At 52.0% G+C, this 17,495-nt stretch overlaps 2 protein-coding genes across 3 annotated transcripts in view; both read right to left on the bottom strand.

Annotated features, from left to right (window-relative positions):
• NSUN5 (NOP2/Sun RNA methyltransferase 5) overlaps positions 1-2,328 on the bottom strand; it is a 33,175-nt gene extending 30,847 nt beyond the window's left edge. The window contains exons 1-4 of the mRNA XM_060125192.1: positions 2,226-2,328; positions 1,999-2,121; positions 1,324-1,498; positions 1,119-1,227 (exon numbers count right to left, since the gene is read on the bottom strand). Coding sequence (XP_059981175.1) covers positions 1,119-1,227; positions 1,324-1,498; positions 1,999-2,121; positions 2,226-2,318 — 500 coding nt within the window. The 5' untranslated portion in view covers positions 2,319-2,328. The remainder of the gene's footprint in view (positions 1-1,118; positions 1,228-1,323; positions 1,499-1,998; positions 2,122-2,225) is intronic.
• Positions 2,329-8,119: 5,791 nt separating this feature from the next.
• Positions 8,120-15,503, bottom strand: LOC132505729 (E3 ubiquitin-protein ligase TRIM50). Of its 2 annotated transcripts, none has more exons than XM_060123925.1 (6): positions 15,105-15,503; positions 12,051-12,146; positions 10,893-11,123; positions 10,749-10,771; positions 9,550-9,674; positions 8,120-8,709 (listed from the first exon to the last, which is right to left on the bottom strand). In XM_060123925.1, the coding sequence occupies exons 1-6, from the start codon at positions 15,501-15,503 to the stop codon at positions 8,120-8,122; spliced, it is 1,464 nt and encodes a 487-aa protein (XP_059979908.1). The 2 variants fall into 2 exon arrangements, with proteins under 2 accessions (XP_059979908.1, XP_059979909.1); XM_060123926.1 differs by having other exon boundaries at positions 10,749-10,768.
• Between the last annotated feature and the right edge of the window lie 1,992 nt (positions 15,504-17,495).

The following is a 17,495-nucleotide window of genomic DNA, read 5'->3' as shown; positions in this document are numbered from 1 at the left end:
AGAGATACATGCATCCCCACATTCATTGCAGCATTATTTACAACAGCTAAGTCATGGAAACAACATAAGTGTCCATCAATAGAAGAAGTGGATAAAGAAATTGATATATATACACAACAGAATATTATTCGGCCATTAAAAAGAATAAAATCTTGCCCTTTGTGACAACATGGATGGACCCTGACGGCATTATGCTAAATGAAATAAGTCACACAGAGAGAGACATACATTGTATGATCTCCCTTTTATGTGGAATCTAATACAAAAACAAAAACCCAAGCTCATAAATACAGAGAACAGACTTGTGGTCACGAGAGACAGGGGGTGGGGTACAGGTGAGCGAAATGGGTGAAGGTTGTCACAGGGTACAAATTTCCAGTTATAAAATAAGTCCTGGGAATGTAATGTACAGCATGGTGACTACAGTTAGTAATATCGCTTTGCATATTTAAAAGCTGCTAAGAGAATAAATGTTAAAAGTGCTCATCCTAAGGAAAAAACTTTACAACTATGTATGGTGCCAGATGCTAACTAGGCTTATTCTAGTGACCATTTTGCAATATGTGCAAATATCAAATCATCACATTGTACACCTGAAACTAATAATGTGTTATATGTCAATTTTAAAAAAGGACGCTGCAAAATAATCCAATAATGCATTTAAGTACACTGTTTTGGCAGCATTTCTCTTAAATCTTAAATTTTGAATGAATAATTTAACGTTAAAAAAAACAGTGTAGAGTTCAAAAGAAAGATGAATTTGGTTTGACAAGTGCTGCGACTGTGGTGTCTGTGAAGCAGTAACATGAACCTGAGAGTAGAACAATAGGAGAGAAGCCTAGACTGGGCGACTGAATGATCAGGTGAGAAGTAGGAGTCAGAGCCAGAGAAGAAATTGAGGGATACATTTAGAAAAATGTATCAGTAAAACAGGGCTCCCAAGAGAACCACTGTTTAAAGGATGAAGGAAGACAGGCCTTGAAAGGAAATGGAGAAACTGCTGGAAAAGTAGGAAGAAAACCTGAGCGCAGTCACAACCACCCTGACTCTCTCCCCACTGATCCCTTTCCCCAGGCTCCTTCCTAGATGAGGGCAGCCATTCACGGTTCTAAGCTCACCTGGAAGCCCGACCCTGGTAGGAGAATCCTTGTCTCTTAAAATAATCAACTGCATCCTCAGAGCAGGTCTTCAGAGTGTTCACTCGCACAAATCGAGGCACCTGGGAGGCTAGGAGACCATCAGCAGTGAGTGGGCAGGAAAATGGACGGCCCTCTCCTGAGGGCCCGATGGCTACCTCCACCTACACAACTCCTTCCAGCTCACCTGGGCCAGGTTTGGATCCCCCTTCCAACAGGTCCTCATTCTGGCTCACACCTCGGCGAACCTTGAGCCGGGCCAACTCGGCCTTCAGCCTTGCCTGGTGCCGGTCCAGCAGAGGCTTCCATCGGCCCCCGCGCCCTTTAAAGCCTCTTCCCAGCAGTAACTCATATACTAGCACCTGGGGATGGGGAAAGGAAGACAGAAAACCTTGAGCATGAATATCTTGGAACGCCACAGTGTTGGAATTGGAAGAGCTAAACAGACCACCTGTAAAGACGGTAACAGGTAAAAGTGAAACACCTCATTCAAGGTCACACAAGAAATTAATGGCAGATACATGATTTGAACCTGGTGCCTTGCTTCCCAGTCCTGAATCCTTTCCCCACGGCTTCTCACCAGGAAAGCTCTGGATGCCAACCCTCCTCCCTGGTCAACGTCACAGTTTTGTTTTACCTAGAGAGTCCCTGCCGTCGCTACTTTGCACTTCCGTTCTTTATCTTTCATACAAGACTCGAAGGTAAAGCATGTTCATCCCACCTCAATTCATAACTCAGCGAGGGGCTGCGCCTTCTCATTTCAGAGGAGCGACTTGACAGAGTCACACCGTGCACGGCGGCGGAGCTGGGACCAGGTTAGGAGGGGCTCACCCCGCCCGCCCCGCCCCACCCCACCCGTCACCTTGGCCAAGTGCGGACGCAGCTTCTTCTCGGCGCGGAGAAGGCCGGCGCTGGCGATCACTGCGTCCAGCACGGTGGAGTAGCGCTGCGTCTCGCACACCAGCGCGTACAGCTGCTTCACGTTCTGCGCGCGGCCGAGAGAACCCAGGTGAGGCGGGGGCCGGGCCGGGGAAGGCCCCCGCCGGGCCCCCCTCCCGGGCCCGAACTCCGAACCCCGTACCCCGCTACCTGGAAGCTGCTGCCGTACACCAGCCCCTTGAGGGAGCCCTGGCGACTCTCCACGCCAGCCAACACGGCCGCCGCCGCCGCGTACAACGCCATTCTCCACGCCCACGCGTGCGCCTTTACGGCTCTGTCGCGAAGTGCGCCTGGCTCCGCACCGCCCATCCCGCCCGGACTTCCGGGGTCAAAGGGCACGGAGGTTCCAGATCCGGGAGCCACAGTGCCCATCCAGGTGCCTGGCAGAGAGTGGAGACTGACGCTGGGGGCAGAGAGTGGAGACCGACGCTGGGGGCCCGGTTCACCACTTCTTCGTAGCTCTTCTCTTTTTTCTTTCAATTTTTGCCGATTTCACAGGCAAACAATGAGATTTTATTGATGTTTTAATTTCTGTGATTGAGGTTGAATATTTTCATGTATTATTGGTCATTTGTAGTTCTGTTGTGACATGTAGATGTCTTTTGTTCATTCTTGTACCATCTTTCCCTTGGTGCTCTTTATGGATTAACAATATATACCTCTTATCTTAGGTTTTGCCATTTCTTACAATTTATTGTTGCTTTTTTTTGTTTTCTGGCCGTGCCGCACAGCCTGCGGGATCCTAGTTCCCCCAAACGGGTGGAACCCGCGCACCCTGCAGTGGAAGCACAGAGTCTAACCACTGGACTGCCAGGGAAGTCCCTATTATTGCTTTTTAATGTGGTTTATAGTTGTTTTGGGCAACATAGAGTTCTCATTTTTAAGATACTTACCTTTATGGTTTCTGCCTTTGATGTCATGCTTGAAAACTGCTTCACGCCGCTACAATATAGAAATCACTTATGGCTTCATCATTTCACACTTAAATCCATTTAGAATTAGGTTTGGCACGTGATGTGAGAAATGGCTCTTTGTTTCCCAATGGCTAGCCTTTTATGCAATCCTTGTGAGGATTCATCTATAGGAACGTTTCCCCAGCCTCACCCATGGGAGGACAGGGATTGTGTGGTATTTGGGTCTACAGCACCCATGTGGTTACTGGTTACATAATGGGTTGATTGAGAAGAAAAAAAAACAAAAAACCAGTACACTTGTATCTCAAGCATTCAAGTAGACAGGATTCCATGAACTAGAATATTCCAGCCTGTATATTCTCTGTATTACTAATAGCACATAAGCAAGCATTTTGCAAGAAGGTTGACTCTAGTCTACAATAAAATCACTGAGTCACTTAAAGGTTTAACGCATTCCTGTAGCTCTAGGTTGGTTCGTAAGTGATCTTTTAGTGGAACTCTCCTCCTCCCCCATCAAATTACATCATCTGTTTTCTTCATAGTACCTATTCCATATGTGGTTATGATTTATTCTCTGTCTCTCCATCTGGCTCCATGAAGGCAAATCCTTGTCTGTCTTGACACTCATCTACCTTTAGCTCCAAGACCAGTGTCTTTCTCACAGTATGGACTTAATAAATATCTGTTGAATGAGTGAAGGAGTGAATGGATGAACAGAGCACAGATTGATGTGGTTCTGGACAACCGGCTGTACTAGAGTTGACCCATCCTAAAACAATCCCCCCTCCTTCAGGTGAGTGGGTAACAGGTACATCAATATTGATACAAGTCCACAGTTTATTCAGATTTCCTTAGTTTTTACCTGATGTCGTTTCTGTCCCTGAATCTCATCCAGGACACCACGTTACATTTTGTCATGTCTCTCAAGGCTCCTCCTGTCTGTGACAGTTTCTCAGACTTTCCCTGTGTGTGGTTACCTTGATTACCTTAAGGAGTCCTGGTCAGTATTTTGTAGAACGTTCCTCACTTGGAACTCGTCTGTTGTTTTTCTCATGATTAGACTAGGGTTATGAGTTTTGGGGAGAAAGACCACAGGTAAAGGGACATTTTCATTACGTCAGAGCAAGGGCACATAGTACCAAAGTGACATCACTGTTGATGTTAACTGTGATCACCTGGCTGAGAGAGTGTTTGTCCAGTTTCTCCACTGTAAAGCTACTCTGTACCCTCTGGCCTCTCTGGCAGGACGTCACTATGTGTAGCCCACATTTAAGGAGGCTATTATGCTCCCCCTCCTTGAGGGTGGAGTAGCTATGTAAATTACTGGGAATTCTGCACAGATTTATCTCTTCTCCCCCATTTAATTAAACAGTCATTTATTTGTATCAGTATGGATTCAGGGATATTTATTTTATACTTTGGACTGTAATCCAAAATATTTTGTTGCTTAGATTATTCTTGTTTTGACCACTGGAAGTGCTTTCAGTTGGCTCCTATATCCTTTTCACAGGGCTCTACTACTGTACTTTTTTTTTTTTTTCACGTTTGTCTGGGTTGGAGCATTTCCTTGCCTTCTGGCACTACAAGATACTGAGGCTCCTTTGGTGTCTTTCCTGTTCTAGTCCCAGAATCAGCCAGTTCTCCAAGGAGCCCTCATTCCTTTTATTGTAGAATGGTATTAAGAAATCAAGATCTGAGTGCTAGCTGACCTGGGTCTGTCAATTTTTTTTAATGTTTTACTTATTTTATTTGTTTATTTTTGCCTGTGTTGGGTCTTCATTGCTGTGTGCGGGCTTTCTTCTAGTTGTGGCGAGCAGGGGCTGCTCTTTGTTGCAGTGCGTGGGCTTCTCATTGCAGTGGCTTCTCTTGTTGTAAAGCATGGGCTCTAGGTGCGCAGGCTTCAGTAGTTGTGGCACACAGGCTCAGTAGTTATGGCTCACGGGCTCTAGAGCACAGGCAGGCTCAGTAGTTGTGGCACACGGGCTTAGTTGCTCCGCAACATGTGGAATCTTCCTGGACCAGGGCTCAAACCCACGTCCCCTGCATTGGCAGGCGGATTCTTAACCACTACGCCACCAGGGAAGCCCTGAGTCTTTTAATTTTTAAAATGTGACCATTAGAAAACATAAACCTACATATGTGGCTCATATACTTCTGCGGACAGCACTGCCTCTGTCCTAAAAATGCCTTCTCTTAATCCCACCTTCTCCCAAACTCTTGACCCAGTTTACTTTTTCCCTTCACTATCAAACTATTTTTTTTAACTTATTTTTGGCTGCGTTGGGTCTTCATTGCTGCATGTGGGCTTTCTCTAGTTGTGGCGAGCGGGGGCTACTCTTTGTTGCAATGCGTGTGCTTCTCATTGTGGTGGCTTCTCTTGTTGCAGAGCACAGGCTCTAGGCGCGTGGGCTTCTGTAGTTGTGGCACGTGGGCTCAGCAGTTGTGGCTCGCGGGCTCTAGAGCATAGGCTCAGTAGTTGTGGTGCACGGGCTTAGTTGTTCCACAGCATGTGGGATCTTCCTGGACAAGGGATCGAACCCATGTCCCCTGCAATGGCAGGTGGATTCGTAACCACTGTGCCACCAGGGAAGTCCCACTATCAAACTTTTTAAATGGAGAATCAGCAATCTTTGCCTTTACATCTTCATCGCATGCTATTATCTAACTGCCTGCAGTCCGTTTTCCACCAGCTGCACTGAGATGGGTCCCTCCCAAACTACCAAGAATCTCCAGATATTCCTTAGGCCTTTCCTGCTGAATCCGGGGTTTCATGGCACTGTTGAACACACCTTCTTTGTTGGTAAGCTTTGGCTTCTATGACCTCTCCTGCTAGCATACCCTCCCATCTCTCTGCCCGTTTCTAAGGTTCCTTGGCAACCCCGTCTAAGCTGTTCCCCTAGGTTCTGGTGTTCCATTCTCTGACCTCCTTTCTGTCAGTCGGATATTTTCTCCCTGAGCAGACTCGCCCACTCCCACACTGTCATTATCACAGGACAAAGTTAACATACACTAAAGTAGCACAGATGCCCCCCACCCCGGATCAGCCCCCACCATCATCTCCAGGCCCAGCTCCAGCTGCAGCATCCCTTTTGGACCTAGATCCCTGAAGGCTCTTCTCCTCTGCCTGTCTTCCACTTCTTTCAGCTTAAATGCCAACTCCACACGAAGAATTAACTGCTCTTTCCTCTGCCTTCTGCACATTGGATGTGTATCAGTTAAGATCTTTCGGTTGCAAGCACAAACACTAACTCTGGTTAGCCAAACAACAGAGGGGATTTATTAAATGGGTGCAGAAGTATGCCCTTGTGTCTGTCAGGGTCTGGCTGGAGGCAGAAAGGTGCACATAAGTGAGTAGCTGAGTTTAAAGAAGGGACTGTTTCTAAAAGAACAGTGGGAGTTAAGGGACCCCTACGGAAGACGGCACGGTGCTCGCTGTTCAGCGACAGGAACAAGGGAAGAGCAGCAGAGGGAGAGGGCTGCCTGCCAGGAGTCTTCAGTAGAGGGAAGGTGCCAACGCATAGCCCAGCAGGCAGAAAACCAGGAAAAGAAATACCTCCAACTCCCTCTACTGCCCTGGGATCTCCTGCCAGGCCCTCCCCTCAGCTGAACCCAACAGGAAGCCAGAGGGGTTTGCATTCCAGCGGGGCCAGCCTCCCAGGACACAGCATGGTGGAGAAGGGTGGAGAGTGGAGGTAGACTGATGGAATTGAAGGAAGAGCTGCAAAACCAAAAACCAAGTCTGGAAGGTGTCAAGCATACAGCAACCAAGGCCAAGGCCCGACAGATTCAGCTGATCAAGAGACAACAACCAGCTTTTGATTCAGTTTATTACCTACATAGACAGCAGGAGGAAGATGAGCCAAAGGTGGAGGCTGCACGTGGGCCTTGTTGCCCCACCGAAAAGGATGGTGTGGAAATCAAAGGGCTCGTGGCTGCAACTTGACTTGTGGGATATCCTGTTGCTGAGGAGCCAGTTCTAGATGCGGCTAAGCTCTTTTATAGACTGCAGCCCTCCTGGGAGGGAAGGCGGGCAGAAAGCTTCAGAGCTTCTCACAGCCAGGGGGGTGATGTCCTGAGTCTCCCGTGAGGATAACGGTCGGTAAAGATGGCCTTGAGGTAGCGCCTCACGATCTTCCTCCCTCTTCTGTTCCTGGAGGATCGTTCAGATAGGCTGTGGGTTGAGACTTTGTCTGTGTGGCCGATGTGGATTCATGCCAGGGTGACAGGGCAGGGCTGTGCCCCAAGGAAGGCTCTTGGACGGGTCCACAGACCTCAGGGCACAAGGCTGGGGAGCTTCTCTCTAAAGCACCAGACCTCAGATGACTCAGCCCCAGCCACTCTCTCTCTCTCTTCCAATTTTCATGTTCTTGGGAAGGAATTCAGCTCTCCCAGCCTTGGTCTGGGGTGACCACAGGGCAGGCTCAGCATGCACAGACCTGGGCTCTGGACCCACTCCCATGTGCCCGGCAGCTTTCAGGGATGGGCCACACCCCCATCTGGCCCCTACTTGCTTCTGCTCTGCAGGAGTGTCATTTCCATCTTCTCTAACAGAGAGGGAAGTTGAGAGAAGTCTCTGGGGACAGAGCAATGACGGAGTGTTTGCTGTGACTAACCAGAGACCGATGGGCAGGGGGTGGAAGCAAGATGTGGCCCCACCAGACGCTGGAGCTGCCTTTAAAGGCCTGAGCGTAAAGCAGTGGGTACGTACAGCGGTTGATAACTGCAAATCATTTGAAAAGGAAGAAATAACGTCAATTTTATGATCCTTAAAGTCATTTAAAGTTCACAGTGATGGGGGGAAGTCACGTGTGGGAGCGTTTCCACCCTCAGGGGGAAGAGTAAGCAGAGATCGCGGTTAGGAGGGCCCAAGGGAAGCCCAGCTTGACCCGCGGGCCCCACGGCCTGGCTCCACTGGTTAATAAGCAGGCTAATAGCCTGGAAAGAGGTTAATAAACACACCCCTGACTGCTGGGGATGGGACCGTGGTCCTTCTCTCCCTATCATTAAACGTTTCTAGGGACACCCAGGCAGGAAGACCTCCCCGAACGACTGCATAACCTCTGCTCACCAGAGCCGGTAGGACCCCTCGAGCCCCCGTGCCCAGCTGGGAAGGCAGCCCCCCGAGCAGCGCTACAGCTTGGTGGGCTGCGGGTGGGCGAGGTGGCTGGGCCCGCTGGGCGGGGGCAGCACCAGGGGCAGGGAGTTGCTGCCCCTCTCGTGCCAGCATGTGTCCAGGATGGGGTAGAGCTTGCCCTGGAAGTCGGCCTGGAATGTGTAGAGCGGCCGCAGGTCGTCGGGGCGGTCGGCGTCGAAGAAGGTGAGCTCGCCCTGCTCGTAGTGCAGGTAGACGCCGATGCGGTGAGGGTGGCCGGTCACGGGCAGGGGCGCCCGCGGGCAGCCGAAGGCCTCGTACACCCGGCCCTCCTTCAGGCCAATGAGCCACACGCCGTGCCCTGGGGACTTGCTCAGCTTGCCCTTGCGACTGGCTGTGCCCTTGATGACCCCCAGGCGCCAGTCGCTCTTGCTGCCCACCACCACCTCCCAGTAGTGGCGGCCGCAGGAGAAGCCCCTGCTGGCCAAGACGCAAGTGCTGTAGTCGAAGCGCTCGGGCTGGCTGGCGCGCCGCTGGGCCAGGAGCCCACACTGCACCACCGTGTTGCCCTTGGAGAGCTCCAGGAGTGGGTGGGCCGTGGCAGGATCCAGCTTGAGGGACTCCGGAGCTGGGAGAGATCAGAGGAGATGTGTATTCAAGCCTCGCAGAAGGCGGCAGGCCCTGCCCCAAGGGAGGCCGATGGCAGGCCCTGAGCTCCTCGGGAGAAGAACTGAGTCGGCCTCTTCCCCGTATCCGCAGGGCCTAGAAGGGGCTGGGGCCTGGAGCAGGCAACCCTGAGGACGTTTGCCGAATGAGTGAATGATGCCTGAAGCGTGGAGAATGGGCTGCTGCAAGCCCAGGCATTCTGGCAAGGGAAACGGTGCAGGCGGCCTGCCTAAGGCGGAGGTGCCAGTGGAAGGATTGGGAGACGGCCTGTCACGTGGGCGCCTCAGCTTCACTCCCCAGCTTTTCTGGAGCCTCTAACAACGGCAGTGGTTTCTTGGATACCCTAGCAGCCCAGTCAAGGACAAATTATCCCAACTGACCTCTTTGCTCGCTGCCAGCTAAGCAGTTTACACCTAAAACGTGCAAACAGCATTCATGGTTCAGAGATTACCTGCAGGTTTTGTTCCCCCCTTTCCCCCTTTTGTTCTTATATCAACCCTGTTTGTGCCTTTGTTGGATGAAATCAGTCTATTGATTGATCTTATGTGCTAGTAATGAAGGAGTTAAAGGTCCGAGTTATTTTTTGGCAGAGCAGCCGCTGCCATTTATTAAGTACTAAACTACACACACACACAGACACACACACACACGTCTACTTAGAAACTACGCAGCCCAGCAAGGTGGGCTCTTTACAGATGAGGAAACTGAGGCTCAAAAATTACACCACTCTCCCAGTCACTAGTAAGAGATGGAACCTCGGCACCTCATACACTGGAAGGAGGATGGGTGGGTGGGGTCTCACCTGGCAGAACCTTTCGGAAGAGCCTTTTCCACGCAGTCAGCTTGATGTCAGCCTGGTGCAGGCCTGGCTTGAAGGAGATGGGGCTGAACGCGCCTTCCAGGGGCCGGGCCTGCTGGAGCTCTGCACTGGGGGCAAAGGTCCACAGTGATGGTGGAGCTGCTTACCGTGCACCCCAGCCCTTCACCCAGACGCAGGTCCAACCAGCCAAGCCACAGCTCAGAAGACCGTGCACTGAAGATGCCCACCATGTACCCGCCCCCCTCTGAGGACCTGCCTCCTTCCTGGAAGGGGAAACACTCTACATCAGTAGCTCTCAAAGTGCAGGTCTGGGAGCAGCAGCAGCACCTGGGGGCTTGTTAGAAACGCAGATTGTCTTGGGTCCCACCCCAGGCCTGCTGAATCAGAACTCATTACTGGGGCCCAGTGACCTCTGTTTTAATTGAGCCCTCCAGGTGGCTCTGATGCACTGTTTGAGGACCACTTCTCTGTATCTGGTGACCCTGGCCCCCAGCTCCAGCTGGAGTGGAAACCAAACTCAGTCAATCAGATCCTCTGTCCATTCATTTAAGTCAATGCTCCTAACCAAATTGTCCTTAAGACTAAGGGAAATTGGAGAAAACAAGGAGACTCTCATAAACGTGGCAGAGGAAGGCTCAGGAACTGCACAGGTGATTCATTTGTTGGGTTTGGAACATGGATCCAACCCCTTCCTACAAGCCATGGTGCATGTTTCCTTACCCACCATCACCCACCTCATCTCCTGTTCTGCTCTGCTTCATCCTTTACACCCATGATATTGAAATTCTCACAATACTCCAAACCTGCACACACTTTACCCTTTCACGTGAGTCAGCGTGCCTGGCAAACGCCTGTCCTCTGCCCTTCTCAGCCATTCCACCTGTGCGCTGTCTTTGCCGATCTCCCCCCAGTCACCTCCCCCTCTGTGTTAATTCTTTAGCTTGTGTGAACTTCTACTGTTCTAGGTGCCCATAGTGATGCAACCATACTTCGCCGCCGCCTCCCACAAGGCTTGGAGACCCCTAAAGGCAAGGCTGTCACTTTCCCTGGGCTCAGTACTGAACCAGATGTGGGCAGCTGCTCCCGGCACCAGTAAAACTGAAGGGAGGATCTAGTGGAGATGAGACGCCCATGCCCGCCGCCACCAGGCCCTCGCTGAGAGTGCCCTCCGAGGTTATTACCTGGAGGCCATGGCATGGTACTTCTGGAAGACAAGAGGGAGGAGGGTTAGAGCATGGACGAGGCTATGCGGAAGCCGACAGGAAGGGGGAGGCGCTTGGAGCCCCAGTGGCCTTGGCACAGGGGACACTCCCTTGTCCACTCACCCGGATGAACTCATGGTGACTCTCGTTGCCGAACTGCTCCAACACACCCACAGCCTGGACTAGCCGCTCCCGAGCGCCCCGGGCCTGCTCCAGCTGCATGTCCAGGGAGGCCACGAGGCCACGGGTGTGACCCTCCACCCCCTCCAGGCAGCGGGCCTTCTCCTCGTCCACCAGATGGTGCAGCTCCTGGAACTCACTACGGATCACCCAGCTGAAGACATCAGACTCATTCTGGGACAGGGAAGGGCGGGTCAAGGCAGGAGCCATGGCTGACCTCGGCGTCCCCAGAGCCTGGCAGCTCGGGCCTTCTGGGGCTGGTCCTGGTACCCAAGTCCCAGGGCTGACTCCTGCCAGGTGTTCACACACTGTGCCTGGGGATCCCGGATGTGGCCCCAGGGGGAGGACGACAGTGGCAGGGCAGAGGCTGGGCCCCCAGCTCCCAGTTCCAACACAGTGGCTCTCCTTTTGCCCATCTTTGCTAACAAGTGTGAACGTAAGATTTTGCTTTATCACGGGGTTCCACAACTGAAAAAAAGTCTGAAAGGCCCTGGAGAGCAGACTTTGGAGTGAGATAACAAGGGTTCCCCGTGTGACCCTGAGTTCTGCCTCCATCAGACGGGGTAAAGCGGGCTCCCTCTCCAGGATGAGGAAGATTAATTGAGTTGACTTTCAACGGATGCCGGTCTCCTGCTCGTTTCATGACTACCTGTAGGGCCCAGGCTCCACAGACTCCCAGACCCAAGTGCCCCTCATTTAGGAAAAGCAGACAGCCACCCAGGGCTTCAAGCCTTTCCGTGCCTGTGCTCTAAGGTACTAGGAGGGCATTGCCCAGGCTGTCAATGTCAAGCAGCCACAGGTGGCGGAGGGCGGGCAGTCATGCCCACGTGTTAAGCTGTTTACCTCCGGGACTTGGGTTCTAGGTTATCTCAGTCTCAAGGACGTGGAGGACACAAGCCAACTTGGCGACAGTCCTGACAACTGTGCTGAATTCCTCCAAGAGCCTTTGCACTTCCCCCACCCCACCCTGGAATGCTTTGAATTCTGGCTTTATATGGAAGGCATGGCTTCCTGTGAAGGACAGATTAGAGCTGGACTCTGCAGGAAAGGGAAGGCGGGTGGCCAGCCCCAGGGGAGGGCACGGAGGGGCGGGGCGCTCACGGCAATCCGGGTCCTGTTGTTCACCAGTCTGGCGATTTGCTCCTCCACCTTCTTCTGCTCCTGCTTCAGGTCGGAGATGAGGGCTGCTAGCTCCTCCTGGAGGCAACAGGCCCCATAAGTCGCCGACCCCTTCACCCCCACCCCCCACCCCCAGCTCCCGGGGGGCAGCCCGACGGCCACAAGCACAGAATAGGAAAGGCTATTCAAGAATATTCCACACTGACAGCACGGACTGCCTGGACGGATCTCCACGTCACCACTCTCTATGCCGTGGACAGAGATGCTACACGTCGTTATAGCCACCAGAAGTCACCACACAACATCCAAGTGGGGCGACTGCCAATCTGAAGTCAGCACTCCCTGCGTGGAGTGCTGCCCGTAGGGAACCCACGTGGGAAACTTGCTGGTCACCAGCAGGTCCAGAATTAGTGGGCATTTCATCAGGAGTCATCACAGAAAGGCTGGCCCCAAGTGAAGCCAATGGTGCATGCAATGGCCCAGGGAGGGGTCACCTGGTGACCCCCCACTCCCTATGAAGACCTGAATCCATCTCCAGCAGGCTTGGGCCCAGCCTGGATTTAGGGCCTCCCAGGCTGAAGTAAACTTCTCCTAGGTTGCCCTGGCCCCATATCTGACTTAACCTTAGGGATCCAACCAGAACCACCTAGAGCACCAACTGGCCGCACGACCTAATGCAGCCCTGCTGGTTTGTGCCCATGGAGTGTGCAGAATCTTTGGCTTAGACAGTGCCCAAGCAGAAGTCAGCTGCAAGAGCCTTTCCGGAAGGGAGCTGAGAAAAAAATAGAGCCAGCATGGAGATAAATGAACACAGAGTCCTTGCTCTCCATAACAAGGCATCCGATCTCATAGGAGCCTGAGAAGGGCATCCCAGTGGTAACCCTCCCAAGGCAAAGAGAGATGGGACTAGTTCCTTCTCATCAACTGGGCCACAGTGAGTGGAAACAGAATTATGCAAAAAAATAAAGTATCTTAAGATCCCAATCAATAGGAGAAAACAGGAATGCATGAAAGAGATCTGATAATGGAACGTAACTTAGTTGCAGCACACGGAGGAGTCTTGAGATCACAAAAACCCACATCCAAAAGCAGGACCCAAGCCCTCCCAGCTCCTAGCCAGAAATGACGGGCTCCCAGGAGCCTCCTCCTCCGCCAGGCAGCCCTCTGCTGATAAAACTCGACTCAGTTTCACTGTACTGCAATTTGGCTTCCTCCTTTCACACTCCCCTAAAACTACTCTTGCCAAGATAACCAATTCTTACTGCTAAACCAGACAGGCTCTTTTCAATCAGCAGACATTTCACACAAGTGATTTCCTTCTTGTCAAAATGCTCTGTTCCTCTGATTTCCTGGAGGCTACATTCAGCCGACGTTCCCGCTCCCTCAGTGAATTCCTTCTGGCTGCTTTTCAGAGTTCTCTCTCTACCCAAATCTTAAGTCCTGATGCTCCTGGGGGCATCATCTTCCCCATCACTCCTGCAGACTCTCCTGGTTGGTCTTCTCCACACCTGTGGCTTCAACGACCGCCTGTATGTAGACTACTCCTAATCTCTTATTCCCAGCCTCACTCTCCAATCTATCCTCTGGCATCACGACTCTGCTTAAAACCTTCCAACCCTGGTTCTCTGAATAAACCCCTAATCCCGTCTCATGTCACACAGGCCTTTTCATGACCTGACCCCCGCTTACCTCACCTCACTCTCCCTCGTGCTTATTGGAACAATGTAGAATTCCTCAAATGTGCCACGCTGTTCGCCTCCTGGTCTTTTGCACGTGCTCTTTTTATACTTAGGATGCTTTTCCTCCCTTTCTTTTCCTTTCAAGTCCTCCTTATGGTTCAGGTCTCGGCTTACCAGTCCACGTCCTCCAAGAAGCCTTCCCTGACCATCTGAGACCACGCAGGAGCCATGTTCCAGATGGTCTCACCATTGCCTGCACTTAACCTTGACAGCAGCACCTGACACACGGGACTCTGTCAGACCCCCAGACTGTGAGCTCTGCAGCAGGGTGAACTTCTCGCCCACTGCTGTACCATGGGCGCCAGTGTAGCACCTAGCACATACTAGATGCCCAGGAAATGCCTGTGGGTAGGGGAACTTCGTGGACGACCTGGCTTGGCCCTGTGCACCTTTCCTACTTCTCTCTCAGGGTTGAAGGAGCAAAGAAATGCTGCCCAGAGCACTCAGCCAGGAAAGCCCTGCAACAGCTTCCAGGGGCCCCTCTGTCTACGGATCTCAATGCTTTTCCCTCGTCCTGCCCCCTCCCCTGAATTTCCTCATTCCTCATCCTTACTGCCCCCAGCCGCCCACCCACCCAAACACCGGGCCAGGTACTCTATCACAATTTACTTCCAAAAGCCCTTCCTGTCCTTCCTTGATCTGGTGCCAGGGTAATGAAAACTGGCCTTGGTGAGTCCTAGCTCTGCCACTGACAAACTGTATGAGCTTGACTAAGACCCTTACCTTCTCGGAGCCTGTTTCCTCATTTGCAAGTACGACAATAACCCCACTCTTCATAAACCTTAGATCAATAGACTAACCTAAGATGGTATCATTATTATTATTATTCATTGTAAACAGTGATCTGCTAGTTCTGAGGGAACAGTCCATGAGGGCAGGAATCCATTGATTCCACAAATACATTTTGGGCATTTACTACCTGGCCGGCACGGTCCTAGGCACGGAAATATCCCAGGGAATGAAACAAAGTCCCTGTCTTCACCTGCCTGAGAGTGCAGTCCCCTGAGCGCTCAAGAATCTAATGAGGGCTACAGAGAAGACTAAAGCAGGGGAGGGGGCTAGCACGTGATGCAGGGGGCTCTCCATCCGGTGGGTCACCTAGTCCCCAGCACCTGGAGACTGGAGCCGCTGCTCAAAAGGTGATCGGTGGATGAGCAAATGCTCCGCAAGTTCTGCTCCAGAACAAGGCTGACCCTGGACCCCTCTGTGCCGGGCGATGGCCCCAAGGCCTCAGGACCCGGCTCTGTGTCCCCAGGGGCGGCCCGGCTCCCCACCCCCCAGCAGCCTCGCTGCCCACCTTCATGCGGCTGTAGACGGTAGAGACAGGTGTGACCCGGTGGTGCTGGTGGGAGCCCAGCAGGCCGCAGAGGCCGCAGATGAGCTCCTGGTCCTTCTCACAGAAGAGGCTGAGAGGGTTCCGGTGGTGCGAACAGACCTGGGGCTCAGGGTCCCCGGGGAGCTGCAGGGCTTCGATCACCCTTGCCAGGGAGACGTTAGGCGGGGAGCTGCTGCAGTCCACCTCCTGCCGGCACACGGGGCAGCGCAGCTCCGAGTCCAGGTGACGGGACAGGGACAGCAGGCAGCCCTTGCAGTAGGAGTGGCCACACTGCAGCATCAGGGGCTCCTTGAAGACCTCCAGACAGATGGGGCACTGCAGGCGGTCCTCCAGCTCGGGCACGCTCACTTGCCACGCCATCCACGGAGCCTGCTGGAGCCCAGGGCGGCCTCCCTGGAGCCTGCTCTCTCCACTCCTTTGGCCCCCAGTCCCCAAGGGCCCTGAAAGGAGAGGCTCTTAAGGACGCCAGTCTTTGATTCCAGTCCTGACCCGCTATGACTTTGGGTCTGTTTTCCCATCTTTAAAACAAAGGGCTTAAATGAAAAGTGTGGTCAGTTGGAGGTCCAGGAGTCAACATTTTTAACTCGGATTTGGAGGTAAACATGAAAGAGGCCATCTGCAGGGTCATATGGAGTGACAATAATAATGAAAGCTCCAGCCCAGTAGGTGTCCTGACCTAGAACTGGAGAGCAAAAACAAGCCAAGGTCTTTCCCACCTTCTAGATCAGTTCTCAAACTGGCGAGCGGCTGTTGGAAGCAGAGTTACAATAGAATTCCTGAGTCACCCCTTCACACATCTCAAATGAACCCCAGAAATCTGCACTGACAATGGACACCTCCAGGCCATTCTAAAGCGGAGTTCTGTCTTAGAACAACACTGTTCCAGAGAGTCTGGGACCCTGGAGAGTGGTCTCCCAAACTCCCACCCTGCTCCTCTGTAAACACTGACTGGCGTCTCACCAGAAGTCGGCAGTGGGCCAGGGGAACCCCACACTGGACTACCTGGCTTCTCGGGATCCGCCGAGCCCCCCACCGGGGCCTCACACCAGCATCATCGACTTGATCTGCTCCGCCTTCTCTTCTCCCCAGGATGGGACAGCAGGTGCAGAGATCTGGGGATTGTAGCTGGACACCAGTTCTACCTAGTCTCTGCTCCTTTCCTCCTCCCCTTTCCCAGAAACACCCTGGTGTCCTCAAGGTCACTCAGAATCAGGTGGAACTAGGCCATATCACGGGACCGGGGAGGCAGCCTCTGCTCCGCCGGCTCTGATAGCGGCAATACTCAGGTGCTCGCCTTGGCCAGGCATGGGGGAGGGGCAGAGACAGAGGGACTGGGTACCTATTCATACCTCACAGACCCCAAACGGGAGTGGACTCGTGCTTTGACACAATTCTTTCTGAATCTCAATCTCTCCCTCTCTCTCTCTAGAATAATGAAGGTATTTTTAATTACCTAGATTTTTAAACTGATGTATAACTTCTATAAAGTGCACAAATCTTAACTACACAGCTGCAGTACAACTTATATGTGTATACTTACTCACAAGGTCAAGATACAGAGGAGCGGGACTTCCCTGGTGGCGCAGTGGTTAAGAATCCGCCTGGCAATGCAGGGGACATGGGTTTGAGCCCTGGGCCGGGAAGATTCCACATGCCGCAGAGCAACTAAGCCCGTGCACCACAACTACTGAATCTCGCGTGCCTAGAGCCCGTGCTCTGCAACAAGAGAAGCCACTGCAATGAGAAGCCCATGCACTGCAACTAGAGAAAGCCCGCGCTCAGCAACAAAGACCCAACGCAGCCAAAAATTAAATAAATTTATAAAACAAAGATACAGAGGAGCTTCTGGGTTGGTGAACACATCCATGTGCTGGGAGGGTGGTACACCCCAGTTCCACAGGGACAGAAGTTCCTACACTTTGGACCCTTCCAGACTTCACCCTATATACCTTTTCATATGGCTGTTCATCTGTATCCTTTACCATAAACTGGTAAACATTTAAAAAAAGATCAACATACAGAACACTTTCAGCACCCAGAGGCTTCCTAATGCATCCCCCATTCAGAACCCCTAACACTATCCTGACTTACATCATCATAGATTAATGTGGCCTGGCTTTGAATTTCAAATAAACAGAATTACATAGCATGTATTCTTTTGTGTCCAACTTCTCTTACTCAATATTGTTGAATTACAAACATTTTTATTAAGGTTATTTCGAAGGTTTAGAAGTTCAATGTCATTTTGTTGTATAGTTAATAAATATTATGGTCATACTCTACTATTCGTATCATGGCCGTGTGGTGGGAACTCACTGAATGGAAAAGACGGGGGTGGGTGAGGGTCTCCAG

The sequence above is a fragment of the Lagenorhynchus albirostris genome, chromosome 15, assembly GCF_949774975.1.
Source record: "Lagenorhynchus albirostris chromosome 15, mLagAlb1.1, whole genome shotgun sequence".
Classification (NCBI taxonomy): domain Eukaryota; kingdom Metazoa; phylum Chordata; class Mammalia; order Artiodactyla; family Delphinidae; genus Lagenorhynchus; species Lagenorhynchus albirostris.
This window is presented reverse-complemented; position numbering and strand designations above follow the sequence as displayed.

What these genes read in the sequence shown, in the direction of transcription:
- LOC132505729 (XM_060123925.1), bottom strand. Translation starts at nt 15,503, where the DNA reads ATGGCGTGGCAAGTGAGCGTGCCCGAGCTGGAGGACCGCCTGCAGTGC. An exon ending in CCGTCTACAGCCGCATGAAG is followed by an intron (nt 12,147 to 15,104) that starts GTGGGCAGCGAG and finishes TGTTGCCTCCAG; the next exon opens with GAGGAGCTAGCAGCCCTCAT. An exon ending in CTTCCGAAAGGTTCTGCCAG is followed by an intron (nt 8,710 to 9,549) that starts GTGAGACCCCAC and finishes GATCTCTCCCAG; the next exon opens with CTCCGGAGTCCCTCAAGCTG.